Below are 18,073 nucleotides of genomic sequence, written 5' to 3' on the forward strand. Positions count from 1 at the left end.
GCTTAAAACAGTGCTTGGCACTTGGTGGCCGTAAGTTAGGGCTGGCTGAGTACATAAATGAGACTCAGAGCGGCTTGCCCTGGGTCATCCAGTGCTGGGACCGGGGTTCGAATGCAGTCTCCCCGTGTGGTCCCCGGCAGGTCCGGAGTATCAGAAGCGCCGGCTGCTCCAGGAGATCCTGGAGAACTCGGAGAGCCTGCTGGATTCCCCCCACCGGGGCCCTGGCGCCGCAGGCCTCTCGGAGCGGCCCCGCGAGAGCCCGGAGCTGCACGAGCGCGAGACCCCTGCGCCCGAGGGTGGCCCCCCGTCGCCGGCCGGGACGCCGCCTCAGCCCAAGCGGCCCCGGCCGGCTGCGGCGTCCAAGGACGGCCTGCTGAGCTCGGGCGCCTGGAACGGCGAGCCCGGCGGCGAGGGCAGCCGGCCGGTCACGCCGTCCGAGGCCGCTGGCCGCCGCAGCCCCGCGCGTCCCGCCAGCGAGTGCATGGCCATCGAGGCGCTGCAGGCGCCGCCCGCGCTGTCGCAGGAGCCCGAGGTGGCGCTCTACCAGGGCTACCACAGCTACGCCGTGCGCACCGCGCCGCCCGCGCCGCCGCCCTTCGAGGACGAGCCCGAGCCCGAGGTCCCCGCGGCCGACTCGGCGCCCGCGTCCCCGGCCGCCCCCGGCACGGCGGCCCCGCCACGAGGCTCCGCGCCCGAGAGCCCCGCCAAGCTGGAACCCAAGCCCATCGTCCCCAAGGCCGAGCCCAAGGCCAAGGCCCGCAAGACGGAGGCCCGGCTGACCAAGGCCGGGGCCAAGAAGAAGGCTCGGAAGGAGGCGGCGACGGCGGCGGAGGTGGAGGTGGAGGTGGAGGAGGTGAGACTGTCGGTGGGAAGTCGGGTTCCCCAGGGGTGGGGGAGCTGGGGGTGGGATTCGGGGGCAGATGGCGGGGTGGGGGGCGAGGGTGATGGTGCAGGGCAGGGCAGGCGGGATGTGGCCTTAGTTAAGTGCAGCCTGATTCACGGTTACACGACACAGTTCCCCCCACCTTGGGGCAGGGGGCTGGTCTTTGTGCCCGCTGTCTGGGCAGTTCTTTGGAGAAGGAGGTGGCTGGGAGTCCTAAGCGGCTGGGGTGGGGTGCACCTGTCCATCAGGCTCGCAGCCTCAGCTGCAAGGTGTAGCAGGGAGGGGCGCAGTGGGGGGCTTGGGTCCTGGACCCCCGGGCTTGTTATAGGAGGTTGGGAGCTAGGAACTGCAGCGCCAAAGACTGAAGCTGGGCTCTGAGGGACTGACAGATGTGGCCCCAGAGGAATTAGCAGCGGGGAAGGCCGTGTTCTTGGGTTCCAGGCCCAGCTCTGCCCACTGTGTGCTCTGGGATACGTTCTTGCCCCTCTCAGGACCCTGAGCAGTATTGGTTAATTATTTCCAAGAATCCTTACAGCGCTGATGGTCTGTCCCGGTGCTGGGCACAGCAGTGACAAGAGCATGGGGGTGTGCTCTCCCGGGGACTCAGGCAGCCTCTCTCCACTGCTCCCAGGTCCCCAACACCGTCCTCATCTGCATGGTGATCCTGCTTAACATCGGCCTGGCCATCCTCTTCGTTCACCTCCTGACCTGACCTCATCCACCAGGTGCGGCTGGGAGGAAGGGATGGGAGCCCCTGGGGAAGGAGAGCGAGGGCCAGCTGCCTACCGAGCGACCGTCCTGTGGTTAATTGAGGCCCATCCCCCAGCAGAGGCAGGGACCTAGAGTGTGGATTTGAGAGATCATCTCTCCCTAGTACACAGTACACACATACACACACACTCACACACACGTACACCCCCCTCATTAGCTCAACATTCGCAGAGCACCGGATCTCTGTCAGGTGAGCACTGGGGGTGTCATTCATTCATTCGTTCATTCACTAACTCATCATTCATTTAACCACAGTTGACTGAGCACCTGCTCTGCTGGGATCTAAGGATTCAGCGGGGACTCACTCCTGCCCTAAGAAAGGGGGTGAACATGAGAGTAAACCTTTAACTTACGGCTCATTATGTAAAAGTCTTGCAGTTCAAACGTCAAGCAAAACCTTTCTTGACTCCATCCCCCCAGACCCCCGCAGGTCTAGACTGAGGCCACCTGGGATGGCCGGGTCCTCTTCTCTCTGTCCTCCAATTCTCTCTTGCTCCCACCCTCTACTCGCCCACCCCCCGCCCCCGCCCTCAGTCCTCTCTTCCTGAGACCCTGCTGTCAGTCAGTTGGTTCCACCAATTGGTTTTCTCCCTGTGATGGAGCTCAGGGGCTGGGTAAGGTCCGGGGAAAAGGAAGTGGGCTGGGCTGGGGTGAAGGAAAAAGGCCCTCGTTGGTCTCAGGGTGAAATATCTACAAGGCAAATAAACTCTTTCTCCTGCCGGGACCAGCTTTTACACTGTACATCCTGCGCTTGGTGATGCCAACAGAGTTTCTGCCTCTTGCCCTCCCCCGCTCCACCAGAGGCCCCCTCCCTTGATCCTAGCTTAGTGTGGGCTGGAGGTTCCTACTCACTCCCAGAGGAAAAGGAGAAGGAATTCTTGTCCTGTCACCGGGTAAATAGCCAATGACAATATTAGCCTGGTAGGTGCTGCCGTGCAGGTGGATGCTGAGCTAGGCAGGGTCCATGTTTCGTAGGGAATCTGGGAATGATTGCGGCGGGGACTGCCAGCTTCCTGACCTGAAGGATGGAGAGGGGTGAGCCAGATGGCAGTGGGGGAGGAGGAAGAAAGGGAAGAGTGTACCAGGCAAAGGGAACAGGCAGAGGCAGCAAATAGGCAGAGGCGGCATCCAGCGGGGGCCTTGCAAGGGCCAGGGGAGGCCTCCGGGACTTGTATGTGGTCCCACTGAGTCAGAGCCAAGGGGCAAGGCTGCCCTGGGGGCTTGGGGAAGCGGGGCTGGTGGTGGTGATGGAGCTCTTGCCCAAGAGAGCATCAGGCCTGAGGCTTGAACCCTGCCTGGAGCCTGGCTCAGCCTCAGCCCTCCCTGCCTTTCTCCCTGCTCCCTCCTTCCCTCGCCTGACCCTCTTGCTCTCTCTCTGCAGAGCCAGGAGTTCCTGCTGAGGACGCGTGGACCCATCTTTTTGCAGTGCCAGGCAGGGCAGCCGAGGAGGACTGGACTCTGGACCTGGATGCCGGGGGTCCAGCTCGCATCCACACCACAAACATTTAAGGAGGTTTCCCGTGGCGCCCATGCCCGACGCAGGTGGTGCCCAGAGGAAGAGAAAGGGCTGGGCACCCTCCGGGAGCTCTCTGCCCAGCGGCAGGGAAAGCCCTGAAGGCAGAGCCCTGGTCTTGAACACCCTGATCTGCTCCGTCCCCCATCCTCATCCACTCCCTCGCCTTGCCCCTAGGTCACCCCCTCCCTGGGCTTCTCTGTGTTTTGGGAGAAGTCACCAAACCAGGATGTTATATCCCAGTCCCCTTCTTTCTACCCTCCCTTGCTTTCTTTTATCCTCTGGCTGCTGGGCTGAAGCCTCCCGGGCAAGTGGAGGGAGTGACGAGATCCTTGCGGTGGGCCAGTGAGGGAGACGCTCTGACAGCCCAGCGGCCCTTCCCTTCGCAGTCCGGACCCCGCCCACACTCTGTCCCTTGCTTACAGATGTTCTGGATGACAGTAGAGGAAATGGACATGTTCCATTTGAATATCCCAGGATACAGTGCTTCTGTCTCCTCCCACTGGTCCAGTTAGCTTCCCTCTGGACCAGTAGAAGAGGGAGAGACGTGAGCAATTGGGGCCTTTGGCTGGGAAGCCACTGACCAGGTGGCCAGGGGGTGGGGGTGGGGAGAAGGGCTAAGGGGTGGTGGGGATGGCCCTGTCTCTGAGTGCACCTGAGCCTGGGGCTGGCATTGCATGTGGGGCTTCCAGGATGCTGAGGGGGAGAAGGGGTCACCCTGCAGGAGCCGTGGGGCTGGTGCAAAGCTCCGGGGATGCCCCGTGAATTGATTTGTCCGCTTCCGCTCCCAGGGGCCACCGCAGGCTCGGGGGAGCGTGAGCATGGAAGCCCAGGCAGATTTCACTGGGGCTGACTCTCAGGCAGGTGTGAAGATGGGTTGCTTGTCAGCCAGCGTTTCCCAGGGAGAGGGGAGCAAGTCTGGGGCTCCCACTGGGCACAGTCTGTGATGATAAGCCCCTCGGCTTGCTTGGCAGAAGATGGTATTTGCATGTAGCCCGTTAACAGATGTTTTGTACCACGCTGGTCTTTCTGGGCCTTGGTGTTTGCTGCAGGTGGGTGGAGGCTGAGGGCTGTGGCCTTTGCCCCGGGGAGGATGGAGGGCAAGTCTTCCAGGCCCCTGCAAGCTGAGCTGGGGGAAAGGGTGTGGCCGTGGCATCTAAGCAGAGCTGGAGGCAGCAGCTGCTCTTCTTTGTTTCTCTGCTCCCTGGGGGTTGGGGTGTTGTGGTCTGGCCTCTCCAGGGCAGCTCTTTGACCTGAAGTTTGCTCCTGATGGGGTCGGCTTTCCCTCCCTCCCTCAATACTTGGGAACCTTCCCTCCAGCTTCACACTTGCTGTTTCAAGCACCGATGGGGTCTCGAGGCGCGGTTGGAACCTTGGACTGCATTTCCGCGGAGAGGAGCCCGTGGGTTCTCCCATCCTCCAAGGGCTCTGCCTCTGTGTGTGGGCTTCTCTGGACAACTGGGGAATGAGGAGGGGGGCTGGGGGCACTGCTCAGGGCTGACAGCCTCCAGGCCTCGGCTCTGAGGTCACTGTCGAGGGTTTTTGGTCTGACTCGGGGCCAGGGATAAGCCTTTGGCTGCCAGAGCTCCCTCCCGGGGCCTTGTTTGGGGGATGGTGTTTGGGGTGAGGGTTCAGGAAGCTGCCGTCTGTGCCATAATAAACTTGCATCTGCTCACAGGCTCTGGCTGGGCTGCAGTGTCTGCTTGTGGGCTCAGGACGAGGGACTGGCTGAAGGAGAAGAGAGGCCGGGGACCCTGGGTCATGCTGGTCCAGGCCCTGTCTCTCTCTCATAGTTCCCATAATACCTCCTGAGGGGCGGCTGAAGGACTTCAGTTCTGGAGGGGTGCCCCAAAGGCCACAGACCTTCTAGGGCAGGCCCTGGCTCTCTAAAGCAGACTTCCAGAAGATACCCTAAGCAGCATATAGTAGAAGAAAGAGCCTGCCTTTTTTTTTTTTTTTTTTTAATCTTTGGCCACACTGTGTGGCATGAGGGATCTTGGTTCCCAAACCAGCGATCGAACCCATGCCCCCTGCATTGGGAACGTGGAGTCTTAACCACTGGACCACCAGGGAAGTCCCCAAAGAGCCTGCCTTTTGAGATTGGCCTCCCCGGGCTCTAGTCCTGCTCAGCATACTTATTTCACTTCTCTGAGCCTCAGTTTCCTCATCTATAACATGGGGGAAATGATAATACTACCTCCTGGGGTTGTAGTGAGGATAACATTAAATGTTGAAGCTTATGTAAAGCCCAGCTGTTGAGAGCAGTGGGAAGTGCAGACTCTCCATTTCGGGATCCTTACTGCTTTTGCACTAAAGTGCTGTCATCAGTCCTCTCACAAGCCTTTTGCATTTTGATCGAGACCCCAGAAGCCCCAAAGGGGTGGAGATGATTCAGGCCCCCGTCAGAGAGTCACAGAATGTCTCAGTCAGACGGGGGACCCAGAGACCATCTTCACACTCTACAGAGGCTCAGAGAGGAGAAGAGACTTGCCCAAGGTCACACAGCAAGTCAGGGGCAGGAAAGCAGTTATCTTGTTTGTGGATAAGTATTAAGGTTCTCTCAAAGCCAGGAGCCCCCATGAGATGGTTGGAGGGGAGGGTCCCTCGCCCATCAATTGGCTTGAGTGCAGGCAGGTCCCGGGGTGCTTTGGCGATCAGGAGTCTTGGCTGTCTGCCCAGTGTCACCACTGACTTGCTGCGTGCCAGTCATCCCCTCTTTCTGGGTGTCAGTTTCCTCTTTTACCAAGGAGACCATCGTGCCTGCCCCATTGCCTTCTTCACAGGCAGTGCAGTTGTAAGAATCAAATGAGGTAGATTATGGGTGGTAAAGTGGTTGTCAAAACCCTGGAATAATCCAGGGATCCCCAGGAAGAAGGATGGGCTCGGAGGGACTACGGGAGGGATGGAGGGAGTGGGAGTGAGTGGTAATCTGCAGAGGTTTGGGTAACATCCACCAAGAGAAGGATTGTGGGGTAGGGTGGCAGGGCAAGTGGGCAGCCGGCCCAGTTGACTAGTCTGTAGACTGAATGTGTGTGTGTGTAAAGTGGGAGTGTGGGGTGGAGGGCAGGAGGACGGCTGCATTAGAATCACCTGGAATGGTTTGGAAAGAAAGCTCATTCCCGAGGCCCCCTTTGGAACTTCCAAGTTAGGTAAGGTTGGTCGGAGTCGGGCGCCCCCTGGTGGCGAAGCACAGCTCACAGCCTGGCTGGTCCCTTTTTCAGCCTTGGCCACTGGCAGCTCTAGAAGTTTGTCCTGTCCTCTGCCAGGTCCAGGATCCTGTTAAGGTGTCTTGTGCCACAGGGGAACTTAAAACCACCTTGTGGGCATTGCCAGGGTCTATGATCACTGACCACTGCCTTGGGGTCTTGGCAGGACTCTTCCAGGGCAGAAAAAGGGAGGGGGCCTGGGAGCTGTGGGATTCAGATTGGGGACTTGTGGCAAGATGGGAATTTTCTTTTTTTTTTAAGATGGGAATTTTCATAATTTCTGATGAACCCACAAAGGATCCGGCTGCGCTGGGAGAGATGCAGGCCCAGATGACGACCTATGGAGGCCTCAGGCCCGAAAAAGTTATATGGCGCCCCCTCAAATAAGTAGCTCAAAATAAAAGCAATACCAAAACTGTAAAACACAAAACTTGCATGTATGCTGAAATTAAAATAGCTCTTCATTTTTTTCTTTGTCCAAAATTCTGACTGTGTTTCTGGAGGCTGAATTTCTCCCTCTCTCCAGTCCACCCAGGGAGGGAAACCCCACATTCAACGGAGTCAGGCAGCTGTGGGTCAGGCCCTGTGCTATGCCCTTCACTTACTCTATCCAGTGACAGAACAGCTGTGTGATTTGGTGCAATAACTCTAAAGTTAGGCTGCTGGTTTGAATCCTGGCCCCATCCCTTGACGTCTCAAATCTTCTTGACTTCCTTTTCCAAGATGATGGTTATGCTACCACCTGCCTCTTAAGATTAAAACTATGAATGAAGCCCTGAGAACGGTGCCCAGCATGGGCTGAGCACACGATAAATGTACCCTTATTCAATTTTCACAACGACTCCACGATGTAGATATGTCTCTCCATTTTACAGATGAGGAAATTGAGCCTTGGAGAGATGGAGTTACTGGTTCAGGGTATCACAGGGAGGGAAGGGCAGAGGCTGTGCTCTTTCCACAGAGCTGCACTGCTTCTCACTGCAAAGGAGTGAGCTTCCCGTCACTGGAGATAAGCCAGCTAAAAGCAGATGGCTACAGCACAGGGATATGGTCGAGGGGATTCATATATTGGAAATGGGTGGGTGAGATAATTCACAGTTTCTTGAAAGAGCTCGGGGACAGAAGGAAAGGTGCCCTTAAGAAGCTCGAGGAAATGACTTCCAAGGTGGCAGAGGTGGAAGGTCTAAGCGATCAGCTAACCTGGCCCCCTCACTTGTCACAGGGGAAAACAGGCTGGAGAGAGGCCGGTGACTTGCCAGGGCCATACAGCAGGTCAGTGACAGACCAGGACTGAGGGGACAGTGACCCCTTGCTCACAGGCTGACTGCAGGTGGGACCCTCCTGCCAGGAGAGCACATGCCAGGCTCCTCCATGTGTCAGGTCATTTACCCGCCCACTTTTTAGCGATCTTTTAGAGAGATTCATGCCCTAGGGCTGTGGGGTCAGCAAAGGGTACCATCCTGAGCTTTGTTTCCCACTTTCTCCATGAACCCAGCATTGCCATAGTAACCACTCTCTGGGGATGAGTTTGTTGATCATGTGAGGGAAGCCATGGTATTCATTATTTTCATTTTACAGGTGAGCAAATGATGGCTCAGAAAGGTGAAGCGACTTGCCCCTGGACACACAGGGCCAGAGGTGGGACTGGACCCCGAGTAGGCTGACTCTAAACCTGGGCCCTTCACCACCTTACACTTAACTGCCTTTCCATGATCGTGTGTAACGAGGCTGGGAGACAGAACAACGGGGGCTGGACAATGGGGGGTAGGAGGAGGGGTCACTTGGAAGCAGGCCATGTGAACTGAGAGGAAGTGGTCCTGGAAAAGGGCTGGGGGTCTAGGAACTAGAGCTGAAAGTGGCAACTCGAGAGGATGTGGGACTTCCATGAGGCAATTAAAACCGTTGGAGACCTAGCCTTGACTGGGAGAGAGAGGAGCTTACAGGGGATGGCACATGGGGACCAAACAGATGGGCCAGTCAGCCTGGCCCTTGGGGAAAGCAGAGGTCCGCTCTGGCAGTAATGGAGGCCTTTGCCTATGGCCCTCTTGGAGCTTCTGGAGCCCCTTTGCAGAGGAGTTTAATTGGAATTAATTACTAAAATAATCCAAACCAAGTTACTTAGCAACTGGCATTGATTTCTTGATTCATAAAGTCTTTATGGTGCCTCACTTTTTAAAATAAGGGTTTCATGATCAGATGTAATGATATTGAAAAGTCCATGTCAAATAGAGATGCAATAGGGAGCTTCTAGCAAATCCAACAGGAGAATCATAGCACAGACCCTTGAGTTTTGGAGCAAAGTCATGCCTTCTTCCTCAGAGAAAAAGATCAGGATTTGCTGTTGGGTCCTGTTAGAGCCGAAATGCCTGGCTCTCAGGCCACCAAGCCAGACATTTGGGCATGTACCATTGCAGTCCATCATCAGGGGGAGCTGGCATGTACAAGGTCTGGCTCAAGTTGGTCCTCAAGGTGTATGTAAGTTACATGAGCAGAAGTGCAGACTCCTGCGGCTCTTGCTTCTGTGGCTTTGCTGCCTGTCCGTCACTGCACAGGACGGTCTCAAGAAGAGTTCCAGTTGATTGAAGAAGAAAAACTTGAACCCGTTTGCCGAGAGGGATAATTCCAGGAGGCCTGGAATTAGCCTGTTGTTTTGCTGAAGCAAGAGCTGTACCTGCACAGGGCTGACCCCTGCTCAAGGCATGAAATGGACTGATTAACTGTGATGCTTTGTAACCATGGGTTCAAGGTGAGCTTGGGGGCAGTTTATAACAGCTTGTCAGCATTGTTTATTGATAACAGTGAGACTGATGATTTGCACCTGGTCTCCGTGAGGCCCCTAGAAGGCTCTGCTATGGGGGCTGGTTACATAGCAAGAATGTGCCCATGTGACCAGCAGGGTACAAGACTCTATCTTAGGCTCCCTGGTTGGGAGGTAATGTGTGTCCTCTGCTGGTTTCTGATCCAAGAGAGAAAGCACATCTAGTAGGACCCTGCAGAGGGGAGGATGGTTGGAGCTCACAAACAGCCTTCGGGACCTGGTTACGAGGCAGTCTTTGTCTGTGATGACAATCTCTACTGTAGGGCAGTTGCTATATTGAATTCTTTTCTTGCAATAAACCTTAGATTACAGGTATTGTCATCTGGGGTCCTGTGAGTTTTCTTTAGCAATCAAACCCTAACTGCCACCATTAGTGTAACCTGGTTTGCAGATTGTATTCATTTTCTATTGCTGTGTAACAAATTACCCCAGACACGGGGGCTGAAAACAGCCACCTGTTTCTCATCTCACAGTTTCTGTGGCTCAGGGGTCTGGCCCATTTTAACTGGGTCCTCTGCTCAAGGGCTCACGCGGCTGAAATCATGGTGCTGGCTAGCTGCATCCCCATCTGGAGGCTCAGCTAGAGAAAGATCTGCTTCCAAGCTCCGTTGGGTTGTTGGCAGAATTCATTTTTGTGGGTGTAGGACTGAGGTCCCCGTTTCTGACTACCTCTTAGCCAGGGACCTCTCTTAGCAACGAGACCTCATTTGTACTTCTTGGCCATGCGGCACGTCCTCTGAGAGCAGAACAGATGACTTCCTTCGAGGTCAGCTTTGTCAGCGTGAGCTGTTACCCTGTTCTTATTTCTCCACCTGGCAGCGGGACAGGGTACGCAGGGAGCAGGTGGGGGCCCCTCTTCCCAGGTTTCCAGCCAGAAGGGGCTTCCGTTTGCTGGAAAAAGAGCCCAGGACCTTGTAAGGAGGTGTGAGCAGGATATGGGAAGATGGGCAAGGCTGACGTGTGGGGAGCTGGGGGGAGGGAGACCCTGTAGTCGGAGCCCAGGCATGGATGGCCTCGGGTCCCCCATCGTGGGGCAGGGAAGCGGGGAGCCGGAGGGCAGTTCTCTCAGCCTAGGCTTCTCCTTCCCTCCTGGCCTCCGAGAAGGAAGGAAGTCCCCTCTCTAGGCAGAACAGCAAGTGGGGCAGAGGGTGTGTGTGGAGTGAGGGGTCTGGCTGGAGATAACGACCACACAATGTGTCTCCCAGGCCCCTCCAGCCTGGGAGGAAAGCAGCTGATACACTCATCCTCACCTGGGCATTTGACACGAATAGTCATCCTTCCAGGGGAGTTTTCACTTGAAAAGAGAAGGCTGGATAGAGCAATGCATGATCCAAAGGAATATTTTACTCTAGAAAAATTTCAGTTATCCACAGGGGAGCTATTTTTTGGTCAGGCGCTCCAAGCCAAAGTAACCCCTCCTCACTCCCACCCAAAAGAAGAAAAAATAAATAATCATACACCTGTTTCCCTGCTCACACGAGGAAGGATATTAGCAATGTGGGGCGCTAGGATCATAGCCATCACTTATTAAGAGCTATTAAGATCACTTGCATGCCAATGATATTATACTGTTTCATTAAATTGTCAGAGCCACTCCGTGGGATCGTAATTGTTGGGAGCAGGTGACGCAGGGTAAGGGTGGAGGTGAATGACCCATGTTACCTACTTGTATCTGGCAAAACTGGATTCAAACTCACTGTCTATTTGACACTAAAGCCCACCTTGGCTCCTACCCATGATGTTAGGCCTGCTACACTGCACTGCAGTTCTTGAAAATAACCACCAGGAGGCGCCACGACTCCACAAGTGAATGCTCTCATGAATGTGCTCAAGAGAAGGCTGCTTTTATTTTAAAAATTCATCACCACTGGACTTTCCTGGTGGCACAGTGGTTAAGAATCCGCCTGCCAATACAGGGCACACGGGTTCGAGCCCTGGTCCGGGAAGATCCCACATGACGTGGAGCAACTAAGCCTGTGTGCTGCAACTACTGAGCCTGTGTGCTGCAACTACTGAAGCCTGCACACCTAGAGCCTGTGCTCTGCAACAAGAGAAGCCACCACAATGAGAAGCCCGCGCACCGCAAGGAAGAGTAGCCCCCGCTCGCCGCAACTAGAGAAAGCCTGCGTGCAGCAATGAAGACCCAATGCAGCCAAAAATAAATAAAATTTAAAAAAAATTCATCACTATTGCTATTCTCTGATTTACCATAATAATAAAATCTACTATAAATTAAGCACTTACTGTATGCCAGGCCCTGCACAAGTACTTTACATGCATTATTTCATATATTCCTCACAACAGCTCTGTGTTTTCAAAGGCCATTGTGTTTTGCAGATTAGAAGCTAAGATTTAAACCTAGGTCTGTCTGTCTGTCTTCAAAACCCATACTCTTAACCATACCCTCAATGGAAGGCACAAACTAGATGCTTGGAGGGTGCATTTGGCTGGCAAACTTGTTTTGTTTGGGTCAGCTTGGTGTTTTAAAACACATTGAATTTAAATGCTTTTTGGCAGGGCATCAGTCTCCACTTAGCCACAGTCCTTACCATGCCCTGTCAACCTGTCGTCTCTTTCCTTTTTCTGTCTTCTCTGCCCAACTCTGATGTCATTTGAATTTGCAACTTCATTTATGCCAATGACAGTGTGTTGACTCCCTTTATTCTAATAACATTTTGTGGACTGAAAAAAAAATAAAACTACTGGGGGAGCTTGGAGGTTTAGGAAGGCAGTCAGGAGAGATGACAAATGGTTGTGACCCAATGTCATTCCAGAGACATGGGAGGCTGCCCTGTCTCTCAGTGCTGTCCCCTGACATGTCAGGAAGTGTTCTTTGAGTAATTGCAGTGTGCATGGCCCCACGTCAGATGTGTGGGTTTCCTGCGACAGACGATGGTGAGCTGGAGGTGGATGTGACAAGTCTGGACTTCCCAGCATCCTCCTAAGTGGGGAGAGCAGAATGACCAGCTACTTTATGGACCCACGCAGAACCTTTCCCAATTTGTGTGTCTTTTCTGATTTCCTTTGGCTTGGCCCATGGACCGGTAGTTGGACTTAACCAGCACTGTGGGGTTACTAATTAACATAACCACCTCGTCTGTTAAGGAGTGAATTGTATCTCCTCTAAAATTTATGTGTTGAAGTCCTACCCTTCAGTACCTAAGAATGTGACTGGATTTAGAGACAGGGCCTTTAAAGAGGCGATTAAGTTAAAATGAGGCCATTAGGGTGGGCCCTCAGCCAATCTGACTGGTGTCCTTATAAGAAGAGGAAATCTGGACATACAGGAGGGGGGACACGAGGAACTCTGATGCACAGAGGAAAGACCATGTTAGGACACGGAGAGAGGGTGGCCATCTGCAAGCCAAGGAGAGAAGACTCAGAAGAAACCAATCCTGCCGACACTTTGACCTTGGACATCCAGCCTCCAGAACTGTGAGAAAATGAATGTCTGTTGTTTAAGCCATTCAGCCTGCGGCATTTTGTTATGGCAGTCCAAGCTGACTAATACACTGTCTTCATCAAAGGTGGTCCGGCTGGGGGCTTAGCAGGGCTGGCTGAGCTCAGGATGTAAGTCTGCGGCCTAGAGCCAGGCTGGGAGAGAAGATGAAGGAGCTCCAACACTCCCGGCCACGCCCCTCACCCCCGGCATGAGACACCATGTGGAAGAATTAATTGGTGTGCTTTGTTCTTCACGTTCTTCTCCTATTAGTGATTATAAGAGCCCATCTTATCCTCATGGGTAAGAGCACAGAGAAGCCAATCTCTTGCCTTCTAAGTTCAAAAATATGGTCTAGGGGTAAGACAGAAGTAGTCGGTAGGGAGATGCCATCTAGCACTCTTCAGATTGGAAGGGTCTACCGAGCTCCGGACAATGAAAAAAGACCCACCTCAATGTACAGCACGGTGCCATCCCAAGACATACCAGACAAAGAGAAAACCAAAAGCTACCAGAGAAGGGAGAAAATGCAAGCAACATATGAAGAAACGGGAAGCAGAATAACATTAGATTCTTCAACGGCAAACTGGTAGCTGGAAGGCAATGAAGCCACACCTTCAGAATTCACAGAGAAAGTTACTTTCAGCCTAGACATCTTTACCCAGTTCAACTATCAATCAAGTGTGAGGGGAGAATAAAAACACTTGCAGAGCCCCAAATATATTTCCAATCTACCTTTTCTTAGAAAGCTACTGGCAGATGTGCTCCATCACAACGAAGACGCAAAACAAGAAAGAGGAATGAACAGAATCCAGAAGAACGAGGACCTTCAGTGGAGAAAAGCAAAGGGATTTGCTTCAGATGACAGCTGTGAGTCTGCCCGGAGAAGGAGAGAACACATTGGAACACCCAGTATCGGACCATATGCCGAACAGGTTCACATTCTGTGAGACTGGGGGGAAATGAGGGACAGAGGAAAATTAAGTACCCAAAGAACAAAAACCAAAATCAACAAAAGTATTCGAGGAGAAGGTATAATTAAAGTACACACCTTGGCCCATCAGTAAACATTTGTTCACATGATAGGATGAATGTAAACGTGAAATGTTGATTTAACCACAATGATTATGGAGCTTCACGGGGAGGACAGAGGAGGGGAGAGCAAAGATGGAGACATATGAGCACTAAATCCTTTTTTTTTTTCCCCCACAGAAAGAGGTGAATAAATTCTTCAAACTGATGTGTTAAAAATGTATGGCCTATGACCACATTCCCACCAACTACACGCGGCCAGGGTCTGGAGCAGGCCAGCCCTGAGATTTGCAGGTTAAGACAAGATACAAATGGAGGCCCCACCCATAGCCCACCAGCCTTGTCTTCCCACCTCTGACAAGCAGCCTGCAGCGGAGGGGCCTGGCATTTGTGTCCAGACCACCTGGTTCAAACGTCTGGCTCTGTCCACCTCCCCCCGACTCGATGACACACTGGGCCACCTCTCAGGGGTAGAAGCGCACAATCTAACAGCCAGGAGAACTGGCCATAAGCCCACTCAGGCCCTGGAAGACGGAACGTTGTTCAGAAAGGCGGAGGCTCTAGGTAGGCGTGTCTCCTTGGCTCCACGAACCTCTCACCCCATAGGGAGCCAGTGGCCAGAGCGGGACCCTCAAAAGGCCAAGCCGCCTAAGGCAGCACCGGTCCACAGCAACCAGAAGTCCAGCCCAAGTTTCCGATACATTGGTGGTTCTCAGCTGGGGGTGGTTTGGCCTCCCAGGGGTCACGGGCAGTGTCTGGGGGTATCTTGGGTTGTCACACATAAGGGAGAGGGGTGCTACTGGCATCTAGTGGGTACAGGTCGGTGACTCTGTCAAACATCCTGTGATGCACAGAACAGCGCTCCTGCCCTGCTCCCCACTCCGGTCCAACAAAGACTTATCAGGCCCCAAATGTCCACAGTGACACGGTGGAGAAACCCTATGACACATGTGTGAGTATTCTGAAGGCCACAGACTTGGGGTCCAAACCCTGACTCTGCCACTGACTTGTTCTGGATTCAATTATTTTTTTCATCTCTCTATGCCTCTGTTTTCTCAGTTGTAAAATGGGGTTAATGGCAACTGTTTTACAGGGATTCGTGAGAAATAAAACGGACTTTTTGTGTAAAATGCCTGGCACAGAGTAGGTCCTCAAAAAGTGTTGTAGGTGTTCCTTAGATGGGGGAAAGAAGTGAATAAATAATATTAAAAATGGGTAAATCACGAAATAGCAGTGTATCTATCCATATTTATTTGTTGAGTCACAGAGGAAATACTAAAAGCGTTGAGGGTATGGAGGGAGGCGGTGGGAGGTGGCGCTGGAAGCCGTGGAGAGCAGCGCTGTTAGAAGCTGCTAGTACAGTTTGACTTGTTAAGCTCCATATGTGTATTACTGGTTTAAAAGTCGAAGTTGAGGACCTTGAATATTAACATCCTTCCTTCCGTGTCCCTGCTAATTGCTATTATAAGGTAGCATGAAATTACTGTGGGTGTTTCCCACAGGCATGATTTCATGCCGCCGAGCCCGGCTTGGTCCTGCACGCTCCAAGTGCCGCGGGGTCCTGCCCCTGTTTTCTTGCCCCTCCACAGTCCTTACTGATTCTCAGGGCATAGCGGTCAGCTTGGGCTGCCACGACAAGTATCACAGACTGGGGGGGCTTCAACCACAGAAATTGATTTTTCTCACAGTTCTGGAGGCTGGATGTCCAAGATCAAGGTGCCACCAGTGTCTGATGAGAGCTCTTTCTTCGGGGTGCAGATGGCTGCCTTCTCACTGTGATCTCACATGGCAGAGAGAGAGGGGGAGGGGAGGAGAGAGAGAGAGAAATTACTCCTCTCTGGGGTCTCTTCTTGTAAAAGCACTAATCCCATCACGGGGACCCCACCCACATGACCTCATATAAACCCAATCACCTCCAAACACCATCACATTGGGGGTTAGGCTTCAACATATGAATTTTGAGGGGACACAATTAAGTCCATACCCAAGAGCAACAACCAAATGACAGCTGGCCTCCATGTCCCCTTCTCCCTCGACTGGAATGCCTTCATAGTGGTTTCTTTAACTGCTTCACGGCTGCAGTTTAGAAAGCCCTTTCCTGCCCAGTACTCTGTCTAATTCCCTTCCCACACCTCAAAGGCAGTAAAAGTCCCACGTTACATGGTGGAACCGGCGAGTATACGGCAGGACAGAGACTGGGGCTGAGGTCCCTGCAGCCAGGGCTATGGACTCCTTTCCCTGTACTGCTTCTCTTGGCCAGCAGCTGTCCTTGTGCCACTGCACCTCGAGTGCCCGTCACTTCCAGTGACACAGTGCATCCGAGCCATCCGCATCCCTCTCCTCCACTGTCACCACCCTGTCTGGTGCCACCATCTTCTCTCCCCTGGATGACAGCACAGCCCCCTGCCTCCTACTCCCCTCCCGACAGCCAGAGGTATCTTGTGAAAATGCAATTTGGATTGCGTCCCTCCTTCACTTGAATGACTTCCTACTGCCCTGACAGCAAAGGCCAGACTCCCTATTGTGGCCTAGGAGTCCTCATCAGGCCGCTGGCAGCATCCTCAAACCCATCTCGTGCCACGCTCCCCTTTGATCACCCCCCAGCCACACTGCTCTCCTTGCTATTCTAAAACAAACCAGCTTCTTCCTGCCCCGGGGCCTCTCCATGAGCCTTTTCTTCTCTCAGGAACTCTGTCCTCTCAGCTGTGGTCACTGCTGCTTCCTTTACCTCCTCAGCCACTCTGCTCAGCCACCTCCATCCCCTTTCTGAAGTGGCCCCAGGCTCCCTCCACCCATCCCTCTCATGTCATCCTATTACGTTGCCTTCTGAGCATTTGTCACCATCTCAAACTGTCCTTCTCATTCATTAGTTATTTGTGTAAAAATGTGTTTGCTGGAAGGAACGGTTCCAGTGGCCCAGTGCAGGTGACCAGGGCTGCCTCTGAGGTGCACGTGTTAGAGAAATTGATTCGCAGTTGGGGCCAAATATCACCACCCCCAACACACTCATACCCAGAGCTCCCGAAGAGATGCGTGAACTTGTGCCTCTTCGCCGAGCCAGCGTCCTGCTGCCTCCCACACCCACGTCGCGTGGGAGGGGATGGTTGGAGCAGGGAGATCCACCAGGATCCCTTCCTCAAAAGCCCTGCCTTCACCGCCTTCTCCCAATCTAACCCAGGACCACCCGTTACTCTTGCTCGGAGCAACTATTTTGGGGCCCTTCTAAGCATCCTTATCATTTGATGTCTTGTATGTATTGGTGGGTATCCTTGTTTTATGCTTTATTTCTCCAAGAGGGTGGGGACCTGGCCTATCTTATTCATCCCTGTGTTGCAACACCACACACAGTGCCTGGCACTTAACAGGAGTTCGTTAAATATTTGTTGAACGAGTGCCAGTTAACCCGCTTTGTATTTAACAGGAAACCTCTGGAGGGCAGCCTACCTCCACTGCAAAGCCTAGCTCTGGTGGCAGAAGATCAAGCACAGTCAAGGTCAGATGGGCAGAGACGGGCAGGTGGGGGGGGGGTAGGGGTGCCTTCTGGCCGCAGGAGCATCTTCCCTCTGGAGAGGAGGGAGGATGGAGGCCCAGGAAACCCCTGCATGTGGCGCGAAACTGAGGCCAGAGAGATGAAGGGCTACGGCATTGTGATGAGGGACAGCCTGCCTGGGAGGATCTTGGCTCTGCTTCCTACGGGTCACCTGACCTTGGGCAAGTTCCTTCCTCATTTCCTCTTATGTGACTAGGGGTGAGGAATAGTCTCCTCTTCCAAGAGTTGCTGTGAGTAATAAGGAGTTAATAAATACATGTAAAGTTCTTCGAAATTATTATTATTGTTGTTATTTAATCTCTACACCAGAAGGTACAGTTTCTTGTATTATGTACTAGCCAGGATATAGTGGGGTGTGTGCGTGGGCATTGTGGGTGTGTGGTACGTGATGTGTATGGCGTGTGTGCCCATGTGCTATGCATGTGTATATGTCTATATTCTTTTCCATTATAGGTTATTACAAGATATTGAATATATTTCCCTGTGCTCTGCAGTAAATCCTTGCTGTTTATCTATTTTATATACATAGTGCGTATCTGTTAATCCCATACTCCGAATGTATCCCTCCCCGCCCAGCTTCCCTGTTGGAGAATCACAACCACAGAGCCAGCCTCGGGTGTCTGGGGTCAAGGAAGCACGGCACTCTCCAACCACGGGCCAGTCCTCCAGCTCAGTCCTGGTCACTGGGCAGGGCACAGCCCAGATGTCACCTACCCAGGAAGCTTTGGCAGACACCAGCCGGACTGGGGACCCCTCTTCTGCATTCTCCTGGCTCCCTCTTTTTGCACTGGCTACATAGTAGTTTTAATTTTATATTTTTATGATTTATGAGATGAAATTATAACTTTACGATTAATTAAA

At 53.2% G+C, this 18,073-nt stretch overlaps 1 protein-coding gene across 3 annotated transcripts in view; it reads left to right on the forward strand.

The window, feature by feature from the left end:
• The window catches only part of JPH2 (junctophilin 2), a 64,544-nt gene extending 59,697 nt beyond the window's left edge, over nucleotides 1-4,847 (forward strand). Inside the window, exons 4-7 of one of the 3 annotated variants that reach the window (XR_014254804.1) lie at nucleotides 141-853; nucleotides 1,515-1,608; nucleotides 3,036-3,714; nucleotides 3,959-4,847. Coding sequence is in view for 2 of the 3 variants with exons in the window: in XM_082430175.1 (XP_082286301.1) it covers nucleotides 141-853; nucleotides 1,515-1,595 (794 nt within the window). In the remaining variant the exon portion in view is untranslated. Of the gene's footprint in view, nucleotides 1-140; nucleotides 854-1,514; nucleotides 1,609-3,035 lie in introns of those variants that run through there. The other 2 variants (XM_082430175.1, XM_082430176.1) reach the window with 2 other exon arrangements.
• The last annotated feature ends 13,226 nt before the right edge of the window (nucleotides 4,848-18,073 follow it).

The sequence above is a fragment of the Balaenoptera physalus genome (genome assembly GCF_965194825.1).
Source record: "Balaenoptera physalus genome assembly, chromosome: 16".
In the NCBI taxonomy this organism is placed as follows: domain Eukaryota; kingdom Metazoa; phylum Chordata; class Mammalia; order Artiodactyla; family Balaenopteridae; genus Balaenoptera; species Balaenoptera physalus.